Raw genomic sequence first — 22,045 nt, forward strand, 5'->3', positions numbered from 1 at the left:
CTAAAACTTGCTGCTTCTTCCTCTATAATATTACCAAAATCCAACCCTTCCTCTCTATGAATACTACCAAAACACTTATCCATGCCCTCGGGTGGTATGAAAACTTTGAATCTTGTCTCTGAAATTGCCTCATGTTTATAATCTTCTCCCTTTCACAGTTGATTTTGGTGTAAGTGCTCAACTGGACCGGACAGTAGGCCGGCGGAATACATTCATTGGAACACCTTATTGGATGGCACCAGAAGTCATTGCTTGTGATGAGAATCCTGATGCTACTTATGACTACAGGGTATGTACCTTGCCATCTCCTTTATCTTAGTGTTTTCTAATCCTGTCTAGTTTGGGTGCATCGCTGTGACCCGGAGAGCAAAAGACAAAACATGATGAAGTAAAGGAAGCGGTGCTCACCTGGCTTCGGGAGAAGCTGAAAACCTTCTCTGTAGCAGTGCAGAAGCTAGTTGAATGATAGAACAAATGTGTCATCTTGCATGGGGACTATATGGAAAAGTGATGTGTTCATTTGCTCACAGTTATTTCTATTAAAGCCGTTAAATGTATTTTGCCTTTACTTTTTGACTTACCTTGTATGATTGGTTGAAAAGAACTCCAGTAATTAAACGTTCTTTTAAGATTTACTTAGAAAACAAAACACTCTTAGACACATTCACCCTAAAAGAAAATCATGGTTAACAACCCTTGTTAAAAATCATGTTCAGTCCTTTAAAGCCTGCCTAAAATAATGCATTTTTAACAAAACTTTACATTTTTTTGTAACTCATTCTTTCTGAAGATTATTCCAAAGATTCACAATGAGCCAGAAAAATGCTCTTTCTCCAGTAATGGCCCAGTGAACCATTTTAAAGTGGGGAGGTACTAGTAAAAAATCTTGAAGGGACCTTAGACATCTAGAAGGTGTATACAGAATCAGCCATCTAATAAGGTATGCTGGCTCCTGATCCCAAAGAGTCTTGTGAACAAAACAGAGTAATTTATATTTGCATCTAGAAAAACACTATAGCCCTACTGGGTCAGACCAATGGTCCATCAATCCCGGTAGCCCGTTCTCATGGTGGAACAATCCAGGTCACTAGTACCTGGCCATAACCCCAGGTGTAGCAATATTCCATGCTACCGATACAGGGCAAGCAGTGGCTTCCCCCGTGTCTTTCTCAAGACATAGGAAGCCAATACAAGTTTTTGTATAAAGCTGTAACATGATCAAATTTCTTGGTATTACCTGGTAACCTAATGCCTGAGTTTTGCAATGTCTGTAATCTCTTAGAGAGATTGTGGCAGACCTAGCTAAACCACATGTTTATAATCAAGTCGGGAAGTGAATAGAGCATACAATAACATTTATAGCGCCCCCTGTGTAAAGAACGCCTTTATTGTGCGTAACTGTCTCAAAATATAAAACCCTTTCTTGACAACTGCATTTATCTGATTTTCAAATATGAGCACAGGGTCAAGGTTAATTCCTAGGTATTTAAAACAGGAAGGGGGTCTACCATCTAGCAAAAATGCTAATGTAGGACATTCCTTTGTACCTGTAAACCAACAAGCTAGAGATTTTGATGCATTCACAACTAATGTATTGATCTCTATCCACTTAGATATCTTAATCAATCCCGTTTGGAGAACCGATAAATCTAAGGAAGCGGGTGATATTTTAGCTAATAACAAAATATCACCATTGTAACAGTAGACATGTAAACCCTTTTCTTGGATCAATGCTATTAGGGGACTTAAGAAGATGTTAAATAATAAAGGAGACAAGGCAGAGCCCTGAGGGACGTCATAAATTACTGTTTTCTCTTTTGAGAGATCTACCCCTTGATATACTGTTAAGGTTCTACCTAACATGAAAGATTTAAACCATGATAAAGCAACTCCATGTACTCCGATAATTTGTAGTCTTTGTAATAATAAATCATGATCCACAACAACAAAAGCTGCCGTTAGATCTAGAGAGATTGCTAGTACTAGCTGACCCTTATCCTGATTTCCCATATATCACTGAGAAATGATGTCAAAATTGTCGCAGTGCTATGCCCTCTCCTGAAACCACATTGTTTGGGATGAATCGCATTCATCTTTTCAATAAAACTAACTGCTTAAGGATAATTTTCTCCATCAGCTTTGCTGGCAGACATAAGTTTGAAATTGGCCTAGAATTTTTAACATCCATTGCATCTGCGCCTTGCGCTTTCATGATTGGTCTTACAGTAGCACTTTTCCAATAGCTGGACAGAACCCCTTCTTTTAGACTATTGTTAACCATTAACAGTAGTATTGCGCTTATAGCGTGTCTGGAGTGTGAGATCCAAGATGCAGGGATTAGATCCAGGGTAATACATGGTCATTTTATTCCTCTAATTAATTTATCCAAAATCGTTAAAGAGCAAGGTTGGAAATGATTCAACTTAGAAGTTATTGCTGTTGAAAATCCTTCAATAGATTGAATATTTGTATTACATGTAGAAATGTTATTTCTCAGATTGAGTATTTTAAAATTGAAATAATCAGCAGGACTTCTGAATTCATCATAGTATTACTTTTTTATTTCCTGAATCACCTACTAACTGCTTCACCAATGAGAACATTTGTCCCATGTTATTATTTCCTTTAATCTTCTTAGTATAGTATTTCTTTTTTTGCCCTCAAAATGTCTGCATTATACATTTTTTTGCATGTTTCTACAAATAAGGTTAGATTTCTTGGTTTTAGTTTTAATCCAATTCTTTTCTGCCATTCGAAGCTGCTCTTTCAGAAGTTTTAATAATAATAATAATAACAGTTTATATACCGCAATACCGTTAAGTTCTATGCGGTTTACAAAAGATTAGTGGAATACAAGTTGAGTTGACGTACAAGTTGAATTAATTTAAGGGATGTGGGAACAATGGTACCATCCCTTCCCCAGTTGATCAATATTTATTGTAACCATATGCTGTGGGACTACAATTTATACCTCTCGGGTCAACCTTTCTTCCCAAAATTCTGCTTGAACTTCCACCCCCTTAGGATTCAATAATTTTTTTGGTTGAGCTGCATCTTGTGATCAACAAATGCAATTGTAAAACAGTAAGCAGAAAACCATAAACCAAAGATAGGCAACGGAATGAACAAGCCCTACAATCCCCCTCCCCCTAGGACTCCCCCCCCCCTTACAGTCCACACTTCAAATTTTTCTTACCTTGCTAACACAGAATGAAGGATCTCTCCTCCATCTCAATCTATGCTCGTTGGCTCTCATAGCATGGTATCTCTCAGCCGTTAAATATATTTGCAATATCTGCCTCAGTGTCAGCCATCATTGAAGCCTCTAGAAAGCCATCTACTCAGTGCTGTTATCATTTCAAATGGACTCATTTCACACTCATTTCATCAGTGCACTACCTTCTACATCTCTCTCACTCTAGTCTAAAATCTACTTCTATCAAAGTTCATATCAGTGCCATTAGTGCTTTTCACACTCAACTAGACAAAAAGCCATTGTCTGTACATCCTTTGATTTAAGATTCTTGAAAGGCCTTCTCCATAATCAGGCCTCCAATTAAACCTCCTCTAGTCTTGGGACTTTAATATTTTATTTTCAACTCTGATGAAGCCTCTATTTGAGCCTCTTTCGACTTTATCTTGGAAAGTGATATGCCTTGTAGCTATCATGTCTGCACATCGAGTCTGTGAACTTCAAGTGCTTGTATCAGATCCACCTTATACAAAATTCTACCATGTCAGGGTAGTTCTTCAAACTCATTTGAAATTCCTCTCAAAGATCATCTCAGAATTTCTTCTAAACCAGTCTTTAGTTCTCCCTGCTTTTTTTCCAGAACCACATTCTCACCCTGGTAAAGCTGCACTCCACACATTAAACTGTAACCATGCTCTTCCTTATCACTTTAATCGCACCCAAACCTCACAGGACTTCAACTCAACTGTTCTTGTCATTCAATCCTAACAGACTAGGTGCTCCTGTCACCAAGAGAGCCATCTCCACTTGGTTGGCAGACTATCTCCTTTTGCTATGTTGGCTGGACTTACGCTTGAAGGTAAAGTTCTAGCAATGGCAACTTCGGTAGCTCATCTGTATTCCACTCCCATTGAGAACATCTGTAAAGCAGCCACCTGGTCCTCATTTCATACCTTCACATCCCACTATTAACTGGACATTCATTCCAGAAGGGATAGTCGGTTCAGCCAAACAGTTCTACAAAATGTATTTTCCACTTAGAAGCCAACTTACCTCCAACCTTGTTGTTTTCTCCAGGCTCATGGTAATTATTAATAACCTTCTTCTCAGAGGCATGAACCTGGCAGCTAAGGAGTCCCACATGTGAGAATATGCCGCCTGCTTGTTCTCAGATAAATCTTTCCCCACTTCAAACTCCACACTCAATCAAATACTTTTTGAATGGACTAATATTTTTTCAATGGACATTCAGAATCCACCTTATCATAATAGAACTGGTGGTGTTAAGTGGTACTCTTCATCATTCCATAATTATATTAGGATTATTAACCTTTTTTTTAAAACTTTTCGTTATTTATTATAAATTAGAATAACTTATCTTTTATCTTTTATAGTTCCTTATCGGTTCCCCTTCCCGACGCGTTTCGCATTTCTTTTTCAAGGTCGGGGGAACTGCAAGACAAAATAAACCCACATTCAAACTGCCATTCTATATTACAATATCCTTATATCTTATATATTGAAAACAGCTCCACTCACCAAAAGTTAAGAGTAAACTTTTTCCATTTCACTGCTGCCGCTCGCTATCAAAAGATGGCCGCGGCGTTCTTCCCATGACGTGGGGAAAGATTTATTTACTTGAATGGTGAGTCAGCTAATTGTGGTAGAATGTTCTCAGATAAAGCAGTTACTTACCTGCAGGTGTTATCCAAGGACAGCAGGCAGATAGTCTCACAACCTGCTTTGTGACCGAACTGATGGTCCCATGAGCCAGCAGTGGGCGGGAAGGCCCTCGTGCAAGCGCGGTACAAGGAGTTGGAGATTTTTTTCATTTTAAAAGTGACAGTACACTTTTGCACTGTCTGTACTGGGCTCCATGGATGATGTCACCCACATGTGGGACTATCTGCCTGCTGTCCTTGGATAACACCTGCCACAGGTAAGTAACTTCGCTTTTTGAGAAATAGATTGCAGTTGTTACAAAATATAGCAATTTGCCTGATTTTAAAGCAAAGAAATATGATTGGTCTTCTCCATTTTTTTGCAACAGTTGCATTGGTTGATGATTGAAAAGAAAATTAATTTTAAGATGTTCCTATTAATCTTCAAATTATTGCATGGTATAGGACCAGAAGGTCTGCGTTAATTGTTCTTTCCTATTAATCGGATTAACTCCTGTTTTCAGTGCTCTTTGAATCTTGGTTATCCATCATTTTAAACATATTCGTTTGAAGTCTCTAATTGATAAATCTTTTTTAACGATACAACAAATGTGTCGTCTTGCATGGGGACTAGGTGGAAAAGTGATATGTTCATTTGCTCACAGTTACTTCTATTAAAGCTGTTAATTTTATTTTGCCTTTACTTTTTGGTTTACCCTCACATTTGGATGTAAGCTATGGAATGATCTTCCAATTAAGTCAAGGAAAATTTTCTTTTATTATGTTTTTTGTAAAGTCTTGAAGGGTTCATAGACAACCCCGTGAAAGACAAAAGCGCGCGCCGACAACTGAGCTCAAGACGGAGGCGCGCGCCAAAGAAAATTACAGTTTTTAGGGGCTCCGACAGGGGGTTGTGTTGGGGAGCCCCCCTAGTTTACTTAATAGAGATCGCGCCGGCGTTGTGGGGGGTTTGGGGGGTTGTAACCCTCCACATTTTACTGTAAACTTAACTTTTTCCCTAAAAACAGGGAAAAAGTGAAGTTTTCAATAAAATGTGGGGGGTTACAACCCCCACAACGCCACCACAACGTGGCGCAATCTCTATTAAGTAAAGTGGGGGGGTTCCCCCCCACGCCCCCCCCGTCGGAGCCCTAAAAACAGTAATTATCTGCGGCGCGCACCTCCGCACTGCGCTCAGTTGTCTGCGCGCACCTTTGTCCCGGCGTGCTTTTGACCTGACACCGTCTTAAAGACTTATTATTTTTAATTGTTATAGTTTTCTGTTTATGATTTGAAAATGTAAGCTGTATTTTACATGTATTGTTATCCTTCTAGGATCTAGTTTAAGATTAGTGCATGTTATAAAGTGGAATAGAATAGAATGTAAAATCAATTTGATAGTGGATTCACGAGTGGTATATCAAAAAGTAATTAAACTTAAACATTATGGTCTGTTCTAGTGCTTTCATATCTTGTGCTGGCAAGAGTCCTGCCTCTTGTTTGCTTCACCAGTTTCAGGTGTGTGCAAAGCCTCGGAAGCATTCAGAAGCTTTAGTTTATGACTTTATTTTTCATGCCCTGGTTGACATGAAGATACATTTGATACAGTTTGGTACAATGTGTGATGGCCCCATACACCAAATAAACAGGTAATACATGTCAGAGTGGCACCTTTCCAACCTTGGCTTTAGGTCTAGCGTAATGAACAGCAGATTTGCTCAAATAGTTTGACTTTTGCCAGACATGTAATATTTCTAGAGACTGAGGATAAGCTTCTAATCTTTCTTGGTTAAAAACAGAGAAGGAACCAACTGATTGTAATTGTGCTGGAAAAAGGTTGAAGGATAGTGTTGAGATGGAGCTTGAGACAACCTATGCATGTTCAGAAAACATTTATAAAGCAGACTTTTGTGGCTACAGAGATCCTGTTTGTCCAAGAAGAAAGTAAAATAATGCCTTGGCTTCGCATACATACTTGCACTTAATGCCGAGATTGCTGGATGAGTGACTTTTTCTCTTCTGACCTACAGAGTGACATCTGGTCCCTTGGTATCACTGCGATAGAGATGGCAGAAGGAGCCCCACGTAAGTGTGTTTTATCTGATGTCATTGTTATACGAACAATTCACACACTAATGGGGCTCAGATGGAAAGGAAAAGCACAGGATTAGAGACTGTACCCAGAAGTTACTCAGGCAGTAGCTGATATCAAGTTTCAAGTTTCTTATACCGCCCAATCAAGCCTTCTAGGCGGTGTACAAAAACATCAAAACAATGCGCCAAATAAAATACAATTTAAACAGAAACAGACAAGGGGAAATGACAATATTTAAAAACATTGACGAATGGGAACAAAAGGAAAGAAGGGTTTGAACTACAATTGATAGAAAGAGAACAGTGCCCGTAATGCTAATTGGGCAAAGTTAGACCTGCTTTTTATGCAGCAGTCCTGTTTGCCCAGTTAGCTATGTGGGCACTGGTACCTGCATAACTGGCACATCCCCTGACTCTGCTTCTGGAGCATCTCTCTCATGCCCACTTTCAGGTTGGCTGGTGAATATCAGCAGCCAGTCTGCTGAACATGGTGCTTAAGTCACTTTGAATATGGACAACTCTTGACCTGCAGTTCTGATTACACAATTCCATATAGTATGTCTCTTGCTTTGCACCTGATGGCTGATACCCACTGCTGCAGTTTTCCTGGCTTCTATTGCTTTCAGCACAATGTGCTGTAGTTTTGAAACAGGGGTGTGACTATAGGTAACATAGCAGATAACTTGCATAGTTTATCCAGTCTGCCCAGTAGGATAAACTCATAGCATGTGTTACACCTTTGGAAAACTTGGATCTACAGTAAAACCTGAAAATTTGGAAGAGCAGTAAAACTTAATGATCTTGATAAAGTTGTGGACCAACCGTAAAATTTGAAAATTTTGAATTAAAATTAATTTATAGATAACAAGTGATAGAAAACTAATCAATATAGCAACTTTAATGGAAGGTTGAAGCCAGAAATGCACAAATTATAATCTCTATATAAAGTTTATCATATTTGAAAAAAATAGATATTTAATAGCAGTTTTTATTGTACTTGTAAATAATAAAGAAGATTGCATAAAAGACAAGATAGTTGCACACCCAATTATAGAGCATCATTTAAATCTCCCATACCAAGAAAACTATTGAAAGCTCATATAAGTGAAAAATATAAATTTAATCATTACAAATTGGAGAGTTAACAAATGAAGCATAAAAACTATTTAGTAAATCCAGATGCCTTCCGATGATAGTGATCACCATCTGTGCATCAATTCATATCCAGCTTGCATGGGCCATGTAAGATTTTCGGAGGCATAAAACAATAATCATCTTTGAATCAGCTGCTATCATCGAACTTGTACTACAAAAAATACTAAGCATGCACGTTAAATTGTATGCCAGATAAAATAACGTCAGCAACGAAGGTCATTAAACCTGCTAGAAAAAGGCCAAATAAACCGGGCGTAACTGCAACAGCTTTCACATCAACAAAGTAGCAAAAGCGTATAGAAGACAAGGCATCTGCCCAGTCGTAGAGTTATAATCCAATCTCCCTTCTCAAATAAACTTTTAACTTATAAAATGTGAAATGAGTTGCCTTCTTTTCTTAAGTGGTAAAGCCCCAGTTACTGCACCTCTTGGTAAGAGGCCTGCATTCTCTTTGGCTTGATGTCTGCTAGAACAGTGTTCTTCAACCACTGGTCCATGGACCAATGCCGGTCCACAGGGCCAGCACGTGCATCAGGCCCAAAACAGTGTTCTTCAACCGCCGGTCCACGGTGCGATCGATGCGGCGTTATCTTCGAGCCAGCTCTCTCTTCCTAACTGATTTCAGTGCACAAAGCCACGGGCAGTGGCTCCTACGGGCGTCCTGCGCCTGAACCGGAAGCCTTCTCTCTGACGTTGCAACATCAGAGGGAAGGCTTCCAGATGAGGCACGGGATGTGGAAGGTGCAATTAGTACTATTATGGGGGCGGGGTCTGGGGTAGAGATGGGCAGGGTCTGGCCCACGACTTAGCCCAGTGTTCTTCAACCGCCGGTCCATGGACCAATGCCAGTCCACAGAATAATTCTTTTATTTCTGCCGGTCCATAGGTGTAAAAAGGTTGAAAAACACTGCTAGAAAGTGTGTTGTGCAGCTGTTTCAGCATGGCTTATTTACTTTTAAATCCACAGAAGAATCAAAAAAAGGCAAGAGTAGGAACTAACTCAATATAAATATACAACACACTACTCTCTTCAGGAGATAGTAACATAGTAGATGACAGCAGATAAAAGACCCGAATGGTCCATCCAGTCTGCCCAACCTTGCCCTCTCTTTAAATTATTGATTTAATTTAAATTTTCCTTCTTAGATATTTCTGGGCCAGATATTCAGAGTTCTGCCCAGTACTGTGCTTAGGTTCCATCTACTGAAGTCTCCATCGAAGCTCACTCCAGCCCATCCTCAACCAAATGGCCATATACAGACACTGGCTATGCAAGTCTGCCCAGTACTGGCCCTGCTTCTTCAATATATACCATTATTTTCCGATTTGGGATCCTCTGAGTTCATCCCACACTTTTTTGAACTCTTGTCACCGTTTTCCTCTCCACCACCTCATTCGGGAGTGCATTGCAAAAAGTTTGGACAAACTCTTGGCGGAAAAAGCCTTAATGGCTACTAAGGTAGACTTGGAGAAACCTACTGCTTATTTCTGGGATCCTGCCAGGTACTTGTCAAACTGTGTCTGACCAAGATGTGAGAATGAATCTGCTCCAACAACTTTAATGATGTAGAGAAAAAGACCTCAGTGTTCACAGCGCACCTAGGGATTAGTGTGTGGCCTCTTTAAGAGGTGCGCTGTGAGCACTGAGGTCTTTTTGCTCCACATCATTCAAGTTGTTGGAGCAGATTCATTCTCACATTTCCTGAAGAGAGTAGTGTGTTTTTAAAGTATATAAATATACATCTTTCTTTCCTATAGTTACAGCTCTGCTCCCTATATTGTGGACTTTGTTTGAGCTATAGTTTTTCTTCTATTTCTTGCTTGTTTCTTTAAGTAATTGTTAAAAGTTGTTTGTTTGGGGGGGGGAAGAATGATCAGATTGTGCATTGCCTTTCAAATTGCTATCTGTATGATTTATTTTGAATTATATAAATAAAAAGTACAAGTCTCTGGAATGCTCACTCTCTCTTACTTTTAACCAGTTTGTAGTCCACCTCATAACTTTTTAATTTCCTGGAAGTCTCTTATGACATATGCTTTCTGAACATTCAGATACACTTTATCTACTGGCTTACCCTTATTCTCTTGTTTGTTAATACCTTCAAAAAAAATCTATCAGACTGGTAAAGCATGCTGATTATATGTTGGTTCTACACTGTTAAGTCATGGCTACTTATGTTGTTAGCAATTTTATATTTCTAGCTAGTGTTTAAGCCCGTTACATTAACGGGTGCTAGAATATATGTCTGTCTGTCTTTCTTTCTTTCTGTGTCTCTCCCTGCCCCTGTCTCTTTCTTTCTTTCTTTCTTTCTGTCCGTCTCTCTCCATCTGGCCCCCTGTCTTTCGTTCTCGTGCGCTGTCTGGCTTTATCTCTCCGTGGCCCCCTGCCTGCCTGCCTTTCTTTCTCTTTCTCTATGGCCCCCTTCTGTATCCTCTCCAAAGCAAATAAAGATTGCTCCCTGCCCCCGGCACACTCCTCCCCCCAAAGCAAAGCAAGTTCACTCCCTGGCCCCCTTTCACTACTGAAAAGGGAACTTTAAAATAATCCAGTTAAAATGATCAGATACTTGGAAACTGCAAAGAAAGGACTTAACTAAAGTTCAGGATTTTTAAATCACAATAAAAGGCATAAAATTCTGCAGCTTCCCTGCTTTCTATCTTGAAGGTTGTCCAATGATAGAGAAATTGATAGTGAGCGTCGTCGGCCTGGAGGAGCCGGTCGGGGCGAAACTTCCGTGCTGGTCGGCTGCGAGTGAGTTGAGGGGTATGGGTGATTAGCGAGCATGCCCACGCAACCCTGAACCTACCCAGAGACTCTCTACGCGGGGAGGAATCGCTGCCGGTGTCGCCACTATCACCGCCCCTCTGAGCCGCCACTACTGCTGCATCCGTCGCCGGGCCCCACTCCCCACGCTGCGCACCCAGGCCGGGGAGGAGGCGGTGGCGGCAACGGCAACAACAGTGGATTCCGGGAGCAGCGGCTGCCTTTCCCACCTCCCTCGCCGCCCAACTGCAGAGCCAAGATTGAGGAGCCGCCACCGACAGCCAGACCATGGGATCGCGCTGTCACGGGGGAAGGGAGCCGGCGTAAAACTCCAGAGTAATGGCTTTGGTCTCACCCTCCTCCTGCTTTTTTTTTTCCTCCTTCTTCGTTGCCCCCTCTGCCGGCCACTGTCACAGCTAGGCGTGCATGCGCACTCCTGCGGCCACAGACCTACCGATCATGGAAGCACGCAGTTAAGAGTGCGTATGCGCAGCTAGGGTTTTATTATATAGATAGGTTCTACCAGTTTGCCCAGCACTGACATCAAGATCATTGGTTTATGGATTCCTGGACAACCATCAAAGATCTCTAACATTTGTAGACAATGCCTACCAAATGTAACAATAAATTAAACCTCCCATCGAATTAAACCCCACAACATAGAAACATGGCGGCAGATAAAGGCCAAATGGCCCATCTAGTCTGCCCATCCACAGTAACCATTATCTCTTTCTCTTTCTGAGAGATCCCACATGCCTATCCCAGGCCCTCTTGAATTCAGAATAGAAACATGAAAAGAACTTGGAAGTCAACAATCAACAAAAATTCCAAAAACTATCTGCCTTAAAATCCAATCATAAAAATTGAAATCTTTCAAAATAGAGATAATTAGATCCTAAACCAAGCGAGACTCTTCACTGACCGCTAATCTCTGTGGCCGTTCCACTCAGTACTTTGTTAGGCTGAGATAGGCATTGGCTGTGTCTTAGTATTGTTTTCGGCTCCTGGAAAGGCAAAAAGTGAAATGGAGTGTGACTATAGATGAACATGATTGTAACTGTGCTGTGAAGAGTGTCTTCAACCATCTCTGCTTGTCTTTCTCCACAGCGTTGTGTGACATGCACCCAATGAGAGCCTTGTTCCTCATCCCCAGGAACCCTCCTCCAAAGCTGAAGTCCAAAAAATGGTATACTATCCAGAGACATTATTTCATTTTCAGAGAGTACTCTGCTCCATGGGCTGCAGGGAACTAAGACATGCTAATTAAATCATTCCTCCCATAGGTTTTCTGATTCTTATGATCTAATTGGATGCAGGTATTAGAAATTGGGTTCTGACCCATATGGATGGTGATTGAGGTATTGGCTTGGTATTACATCAGTGTTTATCAATCTTTGTGGCTATGACCCCAGATTATGGCCAAATAAAATTGTGTGAACCCCCTTCCTAAGATGTGCAGAATAATAATGCACCTATGAAGAGCCCACCTAGATTGTGATCCCAAAATGGCCGTGGTGACCACATCTAGGATCATGATTCAGGTCACACATTTACAATGATGGCTGGGGCAGGATTGGAACCTGGGTTACTCAATGAGAGTGATAGTGATGTGATGCTATTCCGAGAAGTCACATTGGTGTTTTCTCACAGGTCAAAGAAGTTCATCGACTTCATTGACACATGTCTGATTAAGAACTACCTGAGCCGGCCGCCAACAGAACAGCTCCTAAAATACCCTTTCATCCGAGACCAACCCACAGAGCGCCAGGTGCGCATCCAGCTGAAAGATCACATAGATCGCTCACGGAAAAAGCGTGGAGAGAAAGGTCAGTTCCATCACTTCTCCCCTACCATGTCTAGAACTTCTAGAAGAAAAGTGCAAAGATGTTGGGACAATTTTAATATGGGGTTAGTGGTCAGGATATCGGGACAGCCAGATCCCCATTTATATACTGACAAGAAGGGAGATACTTTACTCCCAATATAGCAAACCACTGCTTATTACTGTGGCAATGTCTGCTTTTTTCCCCCCTACCTACTCATACAGTAATTTGCATGCCATTAATTTATCGTACTGGGGATAGATTATTTTTTGTTCGTGCATTAGAACATTGTGTGCCAAAGGTTAGCTCACATTCTAATGAATACAGTATATTGCACTGAGCTCTGTTATGTTACTATAATAGTCTGTGGCCTAGAAAATAAAATTTGTCTGTTTCTTTGAGTTTGTAATACCTGTACAGTTGCTAACTTTAAGACAGAGAAAAACCTGATGTCTGCCCTGCTCCATGCCTAACCTATACCTCTTCCTTGTTCTGCCCTCATGTCCTGCCCCATGTCCCTTGCCACACCTACTATTGCACCATTCCCCCACCCCACCCTTCTTTAACCAAGTGTCTGCTCTAGGGTTGTATCTGAAGAAAAAGCTACCATGTGTTTGTGAAATAATAATAGAACTTTAATAACAGAAACAGGCTAATTTTTTATGAATATATAATTAATATAAATCAAGCACAATGTGGCAAATAATATTTTCAAACTTTGTATTGCTTTATACTACTAATCATTTCTATAATGCTACTAGACATATGCAGCATTGTAAATCAAAACACAGAAGAGAGAGTCTTTGTTCAAAAAAGCTTGCAATCTAGTCAAGCCAGACAAACTGGACAAGAAGGTGCACCAATACTCTGTGCTTAGGTGGGGGAATTACAGAGGGAATGATAAGATAGATATTGGTGCTAGAAGGTGGGTTTCTTTAGTCTTCGTATGTTAAGGAAAATTCGTCAACATTTTGCTGTATTGGTACAAGCCATAATTCTGGTGCAGCTAGACTACTGTAATTCCATCTACGTAAGCTTGAGTAAAGGCAATTTTAAAAGGTTAGAGTTAATCCAAAATATGGCGGCAAAATTAATTTTTGGGAAGAGAAAATTTTATCAGATATCCCTTTTTTTGAAGAATCTTCATTGACTTCCCATCTGCTTTAGAGTTTAAATGTGCAAGTGGTGATCTTTAAAATTCAACATGGAATATTCATGCCTTTAGTTCTTTTGTCTGTCAACTCTTTATGTTCCTTAGATTCAAGAAATTCCCAGAAGTACAAACTTTCTTTTCCATCTCTCAAAAGAAAGAAATCGGTGTGCTACATCACCCGATCTTTTTCATATATTCTTATAGCGATTTGGAATTAAATTCCCTCTAACATAAGAACACTTTTTTCTCTTCAGATTTTTCGTAAATTTTTGAAAACATTACTATTTAAACGGTTCCTTAATAATCGTTCAAATGAGTGTTAATGATCTATTGTTAAGGATTGAAGTATATTCTGTTATTTTTATGGGGGGGAATTTTGTTATCTTAATTTAAAATATTGATACTTTTTCAATCAATCTAATTATGTAAACTGAGTCGAGCCCCTAATTTTGGAGAAGATGTGGTATAAAAATCTAAGGATTGATTTGGATTGAAGTTTGAAACTGAAAGCATCTTCAAAGAAGTGGGCTTTAAGTCTGGATTTGAATACTGCCAGAGACGGAGCCTGACGTATTGAGTCGGGCAGTTTGTTCCAGGCATATGGTGCAGCAAGGTAGAACAGATGACGTCTGGAGTTGGCTGTAGAGGAGAAGGGTATAGATAAGAGAGACATTCTGGTGAGGAGTGTGGGGAGAGATGAAAGAGGAGAGATACTGAGTAACTGCGGAGCAAATACACTTGTAGATCAGTAAGAAGAGTTTGAACTGTATGCGGAAACAAATAGGGAGCTAACGAAGTGACTTGAGAGGGGTAATATGGACATAACTATAAACGGAGACAGCCCAACCTACCTGAACAATCGCCTCATCCAAACTACTTCAACCAGGCATAGGGAAACCCACACCCCTTTCACACACCCTCCAATCAAAGAAGTTAAATGGAAAAAACTATATGACGGCCTCCTACCCACCCAAGCAGCAAAACTAGACAACCAAATCGCCAATCTACTGATAACAACCCCAGACTACAAGATGTTCAGAAAAGAAATAAAGACTATACTTTTCTTTTTTTTAAATTTTTATTTATAGATTTTTGCATTCTTACAATATTTGAATATTACATATATTCAATTAATACATGAAAATTGTGATTACAAATAATTCATCTTATCATATAAAATATAACCCTCCCCTTTTTTCATTTCTTATTTCCACATAATATACATTTCCCTCCCCATTCTAATATAACTGTTACTAATGTGCTATGAAATCTGATCATTGGAATATCGAGTCAATGGTTCCCAAATTTTCTTAAAATTATGAATATTTCCCTGTTGTAATGCTATTATTTTTTCCATTTTGTATATATCACAGACTGAATTCCACCAGAATGTATAATTTAATTTGGTATAATAACAGTTATATTAGAATGGGGAGGGAAATGTATATTATGTGGAAATAAAAATTCCAATGATCAGATTTCAAAGTCTATACTTTTCAAGAAATCGTTTAAAAAAAATCTTAACACCACGATTACCCCCTTCCTCCCATATTCTTCCTGACTCCCTGAACCTACCTGATCTACTCTTTACTCTCTCTGGAAATGGTCAGAGATCTTCTTTTGTAACCCACTTTCTACAACTCTTTTGTAATCCGCCTTGCACCGCAAGGTAATGACGAAATAGAAGTCTCTAATGTAATGTAATTTAATAGCGACAGTACACATTCCCCTTGCAATTGGTGTTTTTATATACACATTATTTGCATAGGATTCATTTATTGTATCTGGTGTAGATTTTATTGAAAGCTGCAAAATACATAGGCAAGCAAAAGGCCCCAAACAACACAATGCAATAAAGAAGCGTAAAACAGTTGTGAAATTTTATCAAAACATCCCCTCATTTTTCACCTCAGATCCCCAAACACAAGTGAAGGTTCTCGGGTCCCAGTTTGCAAAATAGGCAGTGGTGAAATCACAAAACTCCCCTAACCAACCCCCAAAATCCACTCAGTGCTGGCCCTGTCTCCAGTCTAAATATTTATCCCAAACGTTATGATATATTCCCAATGGGTGGTGCCTTTTGTCTGTCAACTTGGACATGAGATGTAAATAATTTAACCTAGAGCGAACACTTGGCAATTCAGGCATTCGGCCGCTTTTCCAATTAGCTGCCAATACAAGATGTGCTGCTGTGAATAAATGCAGAGCAGTTTTGGTAAACCCAGGAATTGGAGCATTTAATAAATAGCATTCCAGTAAGAGGGGACAGGGTTTATGCAAGATGCTAACTAGCAATTTTCCCCACTTCCTGCCAGTATAAGAATATAACATAAGAATAGCCTTACTGGGTCAGACCAATGGTTCTCACGGTGGCCAAAACCCAAGGTGTAGCAATATTCCATGCTACCGATCCAGGGCAAGCAGTGGCTTCTCCCATGTCTTTCTCAATAATAGACTATAGACTTTTCCTCCAGGAACTTGTACGAACCTTCCTTAAAACCAGTTACGCTATCCGCTCTTACCACATCCTCTGGCAACGCGTTCCAGAGCTTAACTATTCTCCGAGTGAAAATTTTTTTTCTCCAATTGGTTTTAAAAGTATTTCCTTGTAACTTCATCGAGTGTCCCCTAGTCTTTGTAATTTTTGACGGAGTGAAAAATCGATCCACTTGTACCCGTTCTACTCCACTCAGGATTTTGTAGACTTCAATCCTATCTCCCCTCAGCCATCTCTTTTCCAAGCTGAAGAGCCCTAACCGTTTTAGTCTTTCCTCATACGAGAGGAGTTCCATCCCCTTTACCATCTTGGTCACTCTTCTTTGAACCTTTTCTAGCGCCACTATGTCTTTCTTGAGATAAGGAGACCAGAATTGAACACAATACTCCAGATGAGGTTGCACTATGGAGCGATACAGGGGCATTATGACATTCTTAGTCTTATTAACCATACCTTTTGCTTTTTTGGCCGCCGCCGCACATTGAGCGGAAGGTTTCATCATATTGTCTATAATGACTCCCAGATCCTTTCCTTGGGTGCTAATCCCCAAGGTGGACCCTAGCATCCAGTAACTGTGATTCAGATTATTCTTCCCAATGTGCATCACTTTCTGCCGTCTTGATGGGGGGCACTGACACCCATCCTCCTTTCCGTGCCCCCCCCCCCCACTATCTCACACGTGCACCCCTTCCCTCGTACCTCTTTAACATTCGTGGTGCAAGCAGCAATCCCAACCCCAACCTGCTGGACAACACCACCACCACACATGACAGAAGTCACCCTGTTATGTAGATTTTATTTAAACAGGGTTCGGTGCTGGGGCCAATCCTGTTCAATATGTTGGTGAGTGATTGATGAAGGGTTAGAAGGAAAAGTATGCCTTTTTGCAGATGATATCAAGATTTGTAACAGAGTAGACACCGAAGAGGGAGTGGAAAATATGAAAAAGGATCTGCAAAAGTTAGAGGAATGGCAACTAAAATTCAATGCAAAGAAATGCAGAGTAATGCATTTGGGGATTAATAATAGGAAGGAACCGTATATGCTGGGAGGAGAGAAGCTAATATGCACGGACGGGGAGAGGAACCTTGGGGTGATAGTGTCCGAAGATCTAAAGGCGAAAAAACAGTGTGACAAGGCAGTGGCTGCTGCCAGAAGGATGCTGGGCTGTATAAAGAGAGGCGTAGTCAGTAGAAGGAAGAAAGTGTTTATGCCCCTGTACAGGTCATTGGTAAGGCCCACTTGGAGTATTGTGTTCAGTTTTGGAGACCGTATCTGGGGAAGGACGTAAGAAGACTTCAGGCGGTCCAGAGGAGGGCGATGAAAATGATAGGAGGCTTGCGCCAGAAGACGTATGAGGAGAGACTGCCCTGAATATGTATACCCTAGAGCAGTGTTCTTCAACCATCGGTCCATGGACCAGTGCCGGTCCACAGAAATTTCCTGCCAGTCCACAGGACCAGCAAATGCATCAGGCCCAAAACAGTGTTCTTCAACCGTCGGTCCATGTTGAGATCGTTGCAGCATTATCTTCGAGCCAGCTCCCTCTTCCTAACTGATTCAGTGCACAAAGCCATGGGCAGTAGCTCCTATGGGCATCCTGCGCCTGAACTGGAAGCCTTCTCTGACGTTGCAAAATCAGAGGGAAAGCTTCCCGATGAGACACGGGACGTGCAAGGTGCAATTAGTACTATTATGGGGGCGGGGTCTGGGGTGGAGATTGGGTAGAGATGGGCGGGGTCTGGCCCACGACTTAGCCCAGTGTTCTTTAACCACCGGTCCACGGACCGATGCCGGTCCACAGAATAATTCTTTTATTTCTGCCGGTCCATAGGTGTAAAAAGGTTGAAAAACACTGCCCTAGAGGAAAGGAGAGACGGGGGAGATATGATTCAGATGTTCAAATACTTGAAGGGTATTAACGTAGAACAAAATCTTTTCCAGAGAAAGGAAAATGGTAAAACCAGAGGACATAATTTGAGGTTGAGGGGTGGTAGATTTAGGGGCAATGTTAGGAAATTCTACTTTACGGAGAGGGTAGTGGATGCCTGGAATGTGCTCCCGAGAGAGATGGTGGAGAGTAAAACTGTGACTGATTTCAAAGAAGCGTAGGATGAACACAGAGGATTTAGAATCAGAAAATAATATTAAATATTGAACTAAGGCCAGTACTGGGCAGACTTGCACGGTCTATGTCTGTATAAGGCCGTTTGGTGGAGGATGGGCTGGGGAGGGCTTCAATGGCTGGGAGGGTGTAGATGGGCTGGAGTAAGTCTTAACAGAGATTTCGGCAGTTGAAACCCAAGCACAGTAGCGGGTAAAGCTTTGGATTCTTGCCCAGAAATAGCTAAGAAGAAAAAAATTAAAAAATTTAAATTGAATCAGGTTGGGCAGACTGGATGGACCATTCAGGTCTTTATCTGCCGTCATCTACTATGTTACTATATCACTTGCCTAAGGAAACTTTGTGCTGAAGCCCCAGAGTGACTGATAAAATCAGAAGGCTTGTCTGTATACTTCTGCCGGCAGCCTCAGTTCAAAACTCCCCTAACCAAAGTCCACTCAGTGCTGGACCTGTCTCCAGTCTAAATATTTATCCCAAACGTTATGATATATTCCCAATGTGTGGCGCCTTATGCTGTCAACTTGGACATGAGATGTAAATAATCTAACCTTCAAAAGATGCCATGACCCTTCTGAACCTCAGCTTCTACCAGGCCTGCAGCAGAGTACCAGAGGGCTTGCACTTCATGACCACTTCCTGTAAATAGTTGCATTGGATCTGAAGATATGATAGGGCAGCTTTATGGAATGAATACGTAGTAAGAGAGGTATTTTAAGCATTTTATTTATATATATTTTAAATTTTGTTAATTTATTGTTTTAAATCACCTCAAGTTTGTTTTATAAAGATTTTTAATATATCAAAATAAATACATTTTTTGATACTATCATTTATAATAAGAACCTAAAATAGAACCTCTTTATTAGCAGATGATACAGGCAGTTTGGAGTTATTTCCATCTTTATGCTGTTATTTAAATCTATCTGTACCATTTCAGTTTTTGACACAACCTCTCTATTACGTTATTCTGACTTTCTTGTTGTACAAATATCTTTTGAAAATACTACTGTGTAAGCCATGTGCTTCTGACTGTATGCCAGCTTTCCTCTAAATTCTAGTTTGAAAGTCTCTCACTTTCTGTCCCTCTCTCCCCCCCCTCCATCTCTCCCCTCTCACTCTCGCTCTCACAGTTTGAATAGTTAGGGTCAGCAACTAGGTCTCCCTTTAAGGACTCATTTTCTTTTGCTAGTATCACCATTCTTTATTTATATCCAGACTTTTACTATGTAGATTTAAACTGATGAACTGCAAATATTTCTCCTTCTTCCCTTCAGATGAGACGGAATATGAATACAGTGGGAGTGAGGAGGAAGAGGACAGCCATGGAGAGGAAGGAGAACCCAGGTAGGAGTGCATTGGGGAAGAGAAAGTGGGCAGGATGGTTGCACCTACTATAACATTAGAGAGCTAGCACTGCCGAAAATGGAGAGAGCACAGGGCACCAGCTAGGAAGCCTTTGGACATAAGCAGATGGTTTCCTCTTCCAATAATCATTGAGAGAGGGAGGGAGGGAAGTGTGCTTTACTCACTTGGGAGGCAGATTAATATCTTAGGATGTCTGATAATTGAGGAGACATCTAGATATTTTGGGAATGACTTAATAAATGAGGAGTCCCTCTGAGCTGTTTCAGATAAGGAAGGGACTGTCCGCCCTGGGCGCCGTCTTGAAGGGGTGAACGGGCACCCTTCCTCCTCTACGTGCCCACCCCCCTACTGTCACACACGTGTGCCCCTTCCCTTCCCGCGTATCTCTTTAAACTAAACTAAACCTTAAGTTTATATACCGCATCCTCTCCACAATTATAGAGCTCGCCATGGTTTACAAGAGCTTAATATAAGGAAGGAACAGCATAATAGGGTTGGAGGTTGAGTATAGGGGGAAGAGAGCATTACATTTTTGAGAATAGCCTAGTTTCCAGGTGCTTTCGGAATAGTTAGAAGGAGCCCAGATTCCGTAGTGGGGCAGTAAGGTTATTCCAAAGCCCTGTGATTCTTTAACGTTCGTGGCACACGCAGCAATCCCAACCTGTTGCTTGCGCCAGTGCCTGCTCTTCCTTTGATGTCACTTCTTGGACTCGCACCTAGGAAGTGACATCAGAGGAAGAGCCGATGCTGGTGCCAGCAGCAGGTTGAGGTTGCTGCTCGGGCCACGAGTGTTATGGGGGAAGGGAAGGGACACGTTCTCTCTCTCTCCCTCCCTCCCTCTCTCTCCCACATTTTGAATACTTAGGGTCAGCAACTAGGTCTCACCTTTTAAGGATTCATTTTCTGTTGTTAATATCACCATTCTTTATTTATATCCAGACAGAGGTATGGGGGAAGGGAAGGGGCATGCATGGCAGGAGGGGGGGCGGAGAAGAGAGCGGGGAAGGAGCTCCACCACCCAAAGTGTCTCTCACCCTCGCTACGCCACATGAGTCTTTGGAACAGTAGAGGCTGCACCTGCAGAGCATAGGATTTACCTTCACAGGATGACTGTATTTGCCTCTGTTTAGCTCCATCATGAATGTTCCTGGGGAATCTACCCTGCGGCGGGAGTTCCTTCGTCTGCAGCAGGAGAACAAGAGCAACTCGGAGGCCATGAAGCAACAGCAGCAGATGGTGGCCCAGCAGCGAGACTCAGAGGCCCATATTAAACACTTGCTGCATGAGCGGCAGCGGCGCATTGAAGAACAGAAAGAGGAGCGTAGGCGTGTGGAGGAGGTACAAGGAATCAAGTTGCTGTTGGATTTGTTTTTGTAGTGTATACATGAAGGCTCAATCAGTTCCATGGAAGGAGTGAAATCTCGAATGTGGTCATACTGAGAGAGTCTTGGTTTGACAAATAATTGTACTGTTAATTGATGGCATCTGAGGGTTATATCTGGGTCTTTTCTCCCTCGAACAGAGGAGATTGAGAGGGGACATGATCGAAACATTCAAGGTACTGAAGAGAATAGACTTAGTAGATAAGGACAGGTTGTTCACCCTCTCCAAGGTAGGGAGAACGAGAAGGCACTCTTTAAAGTTGAAAGGGGATAGATTCCGTACGAACATAAGGAATTTTTCTTCACCCAGAGAGTGGTAGAAAACTGGAACGCTCTTCCAGAGTCTGTCATAGGGGAAAACACCCTCCAGAGATTCAAGACAAAGTTAGACAAGTTCCTGCTGAACCGGAACGTGCTCAGGTAGGGCTAGTCTCAGGGCACTGATCTTTGATCAGAGGGCCACCGCGTGAGCGGACTGCTGGGCACGATGGACCACTGGTCTGACCCAGCGGCGGCAATTCTTATGTTCTTATGTGTGCCATTTTTACTCGTGTTGCTTGAAACAAGTCTTTATTCTCTTCCACAGCAACAGCGGCGAGAGCGGGAGCAACGGAAGCAGCAGGAGAAAGAACAACAGCGGCGCATCGAGGACATGCAGGCTGTGAGAAGAGAGGAGGAGCGCAGGCAGGTGGAGCGAGAACAGGTAACAGGCAGGGTCTGAAATTGAATGCTTCTAAAACCAGACTGCGATGGTTTGGTCCATTACTACACAATCCACCTCAGGTTATAGCACTGAAATCAGGAGACTCCTTAACAATTGAATTTTCATCTAG

The 22,045-nt window shown here is 41.5% G+C and overlaps 1 protein-coding gene across 6 annotated transcripts in view; it reads left to right on the forward strand.

Moving 5' to 3' along the window:
- The window catches only part of MINK1 (misshapen like kinase 1), a 213,781-nt gene that overhangs the window by 65,417 nt on the left and 126,319 nt on the right, over positions 1 to 22,045 (forward strand). For all 6 annotated transcript variants that reach the window (XM_033923495.1, XM_033923498.1, XM_033923497.1 and 3 more), the window contains exons 7-13: positions 159 to 289; positions 6,885 to 6,939; positions 11,975 to 12,053; positions 12,518 to 12,693; positions 19,740 to 19,809; positions 20,961 to 21,168; positions 21,799 to 21,915. In XM_033923495.1, the coding sequence (XP_033779386.1) occupies positions 159 to 289; positions 6,885 to 6,939; positions 11,975 to 12,053; positions 12,518 to 12,693; positions 19,740 to 19,809; positions 20,961 to 21,168; positions 21,799 to 21,915 (836 nt within the window). The remainder of the gene's footprint in view (positions 1 to 158; positions 290 to 6,884; positions 6,940 to 11,974; positions 12,054 to 12,517; positions 12,694 to 19,739; positions 19,810 to 20,960; positions 21,169 to 21,798; positions 21,916 to 22,045) is intronic.

The sequence above is a fragment of the Geotrypetes seraphini genome, chromosome 16, assembly GCF_902459505.1.
Source record: "Geotrypetes seraphini chromosome 16, aGeoSer1.1, whole genome shotgun sequence".
Lineage (NCBI taxonomy): Eukaryota > Metazoa > Chordata > Amphibia > Gymnophiona > Dermophiidae > Geotrypetes > Geotrypetes seraphini.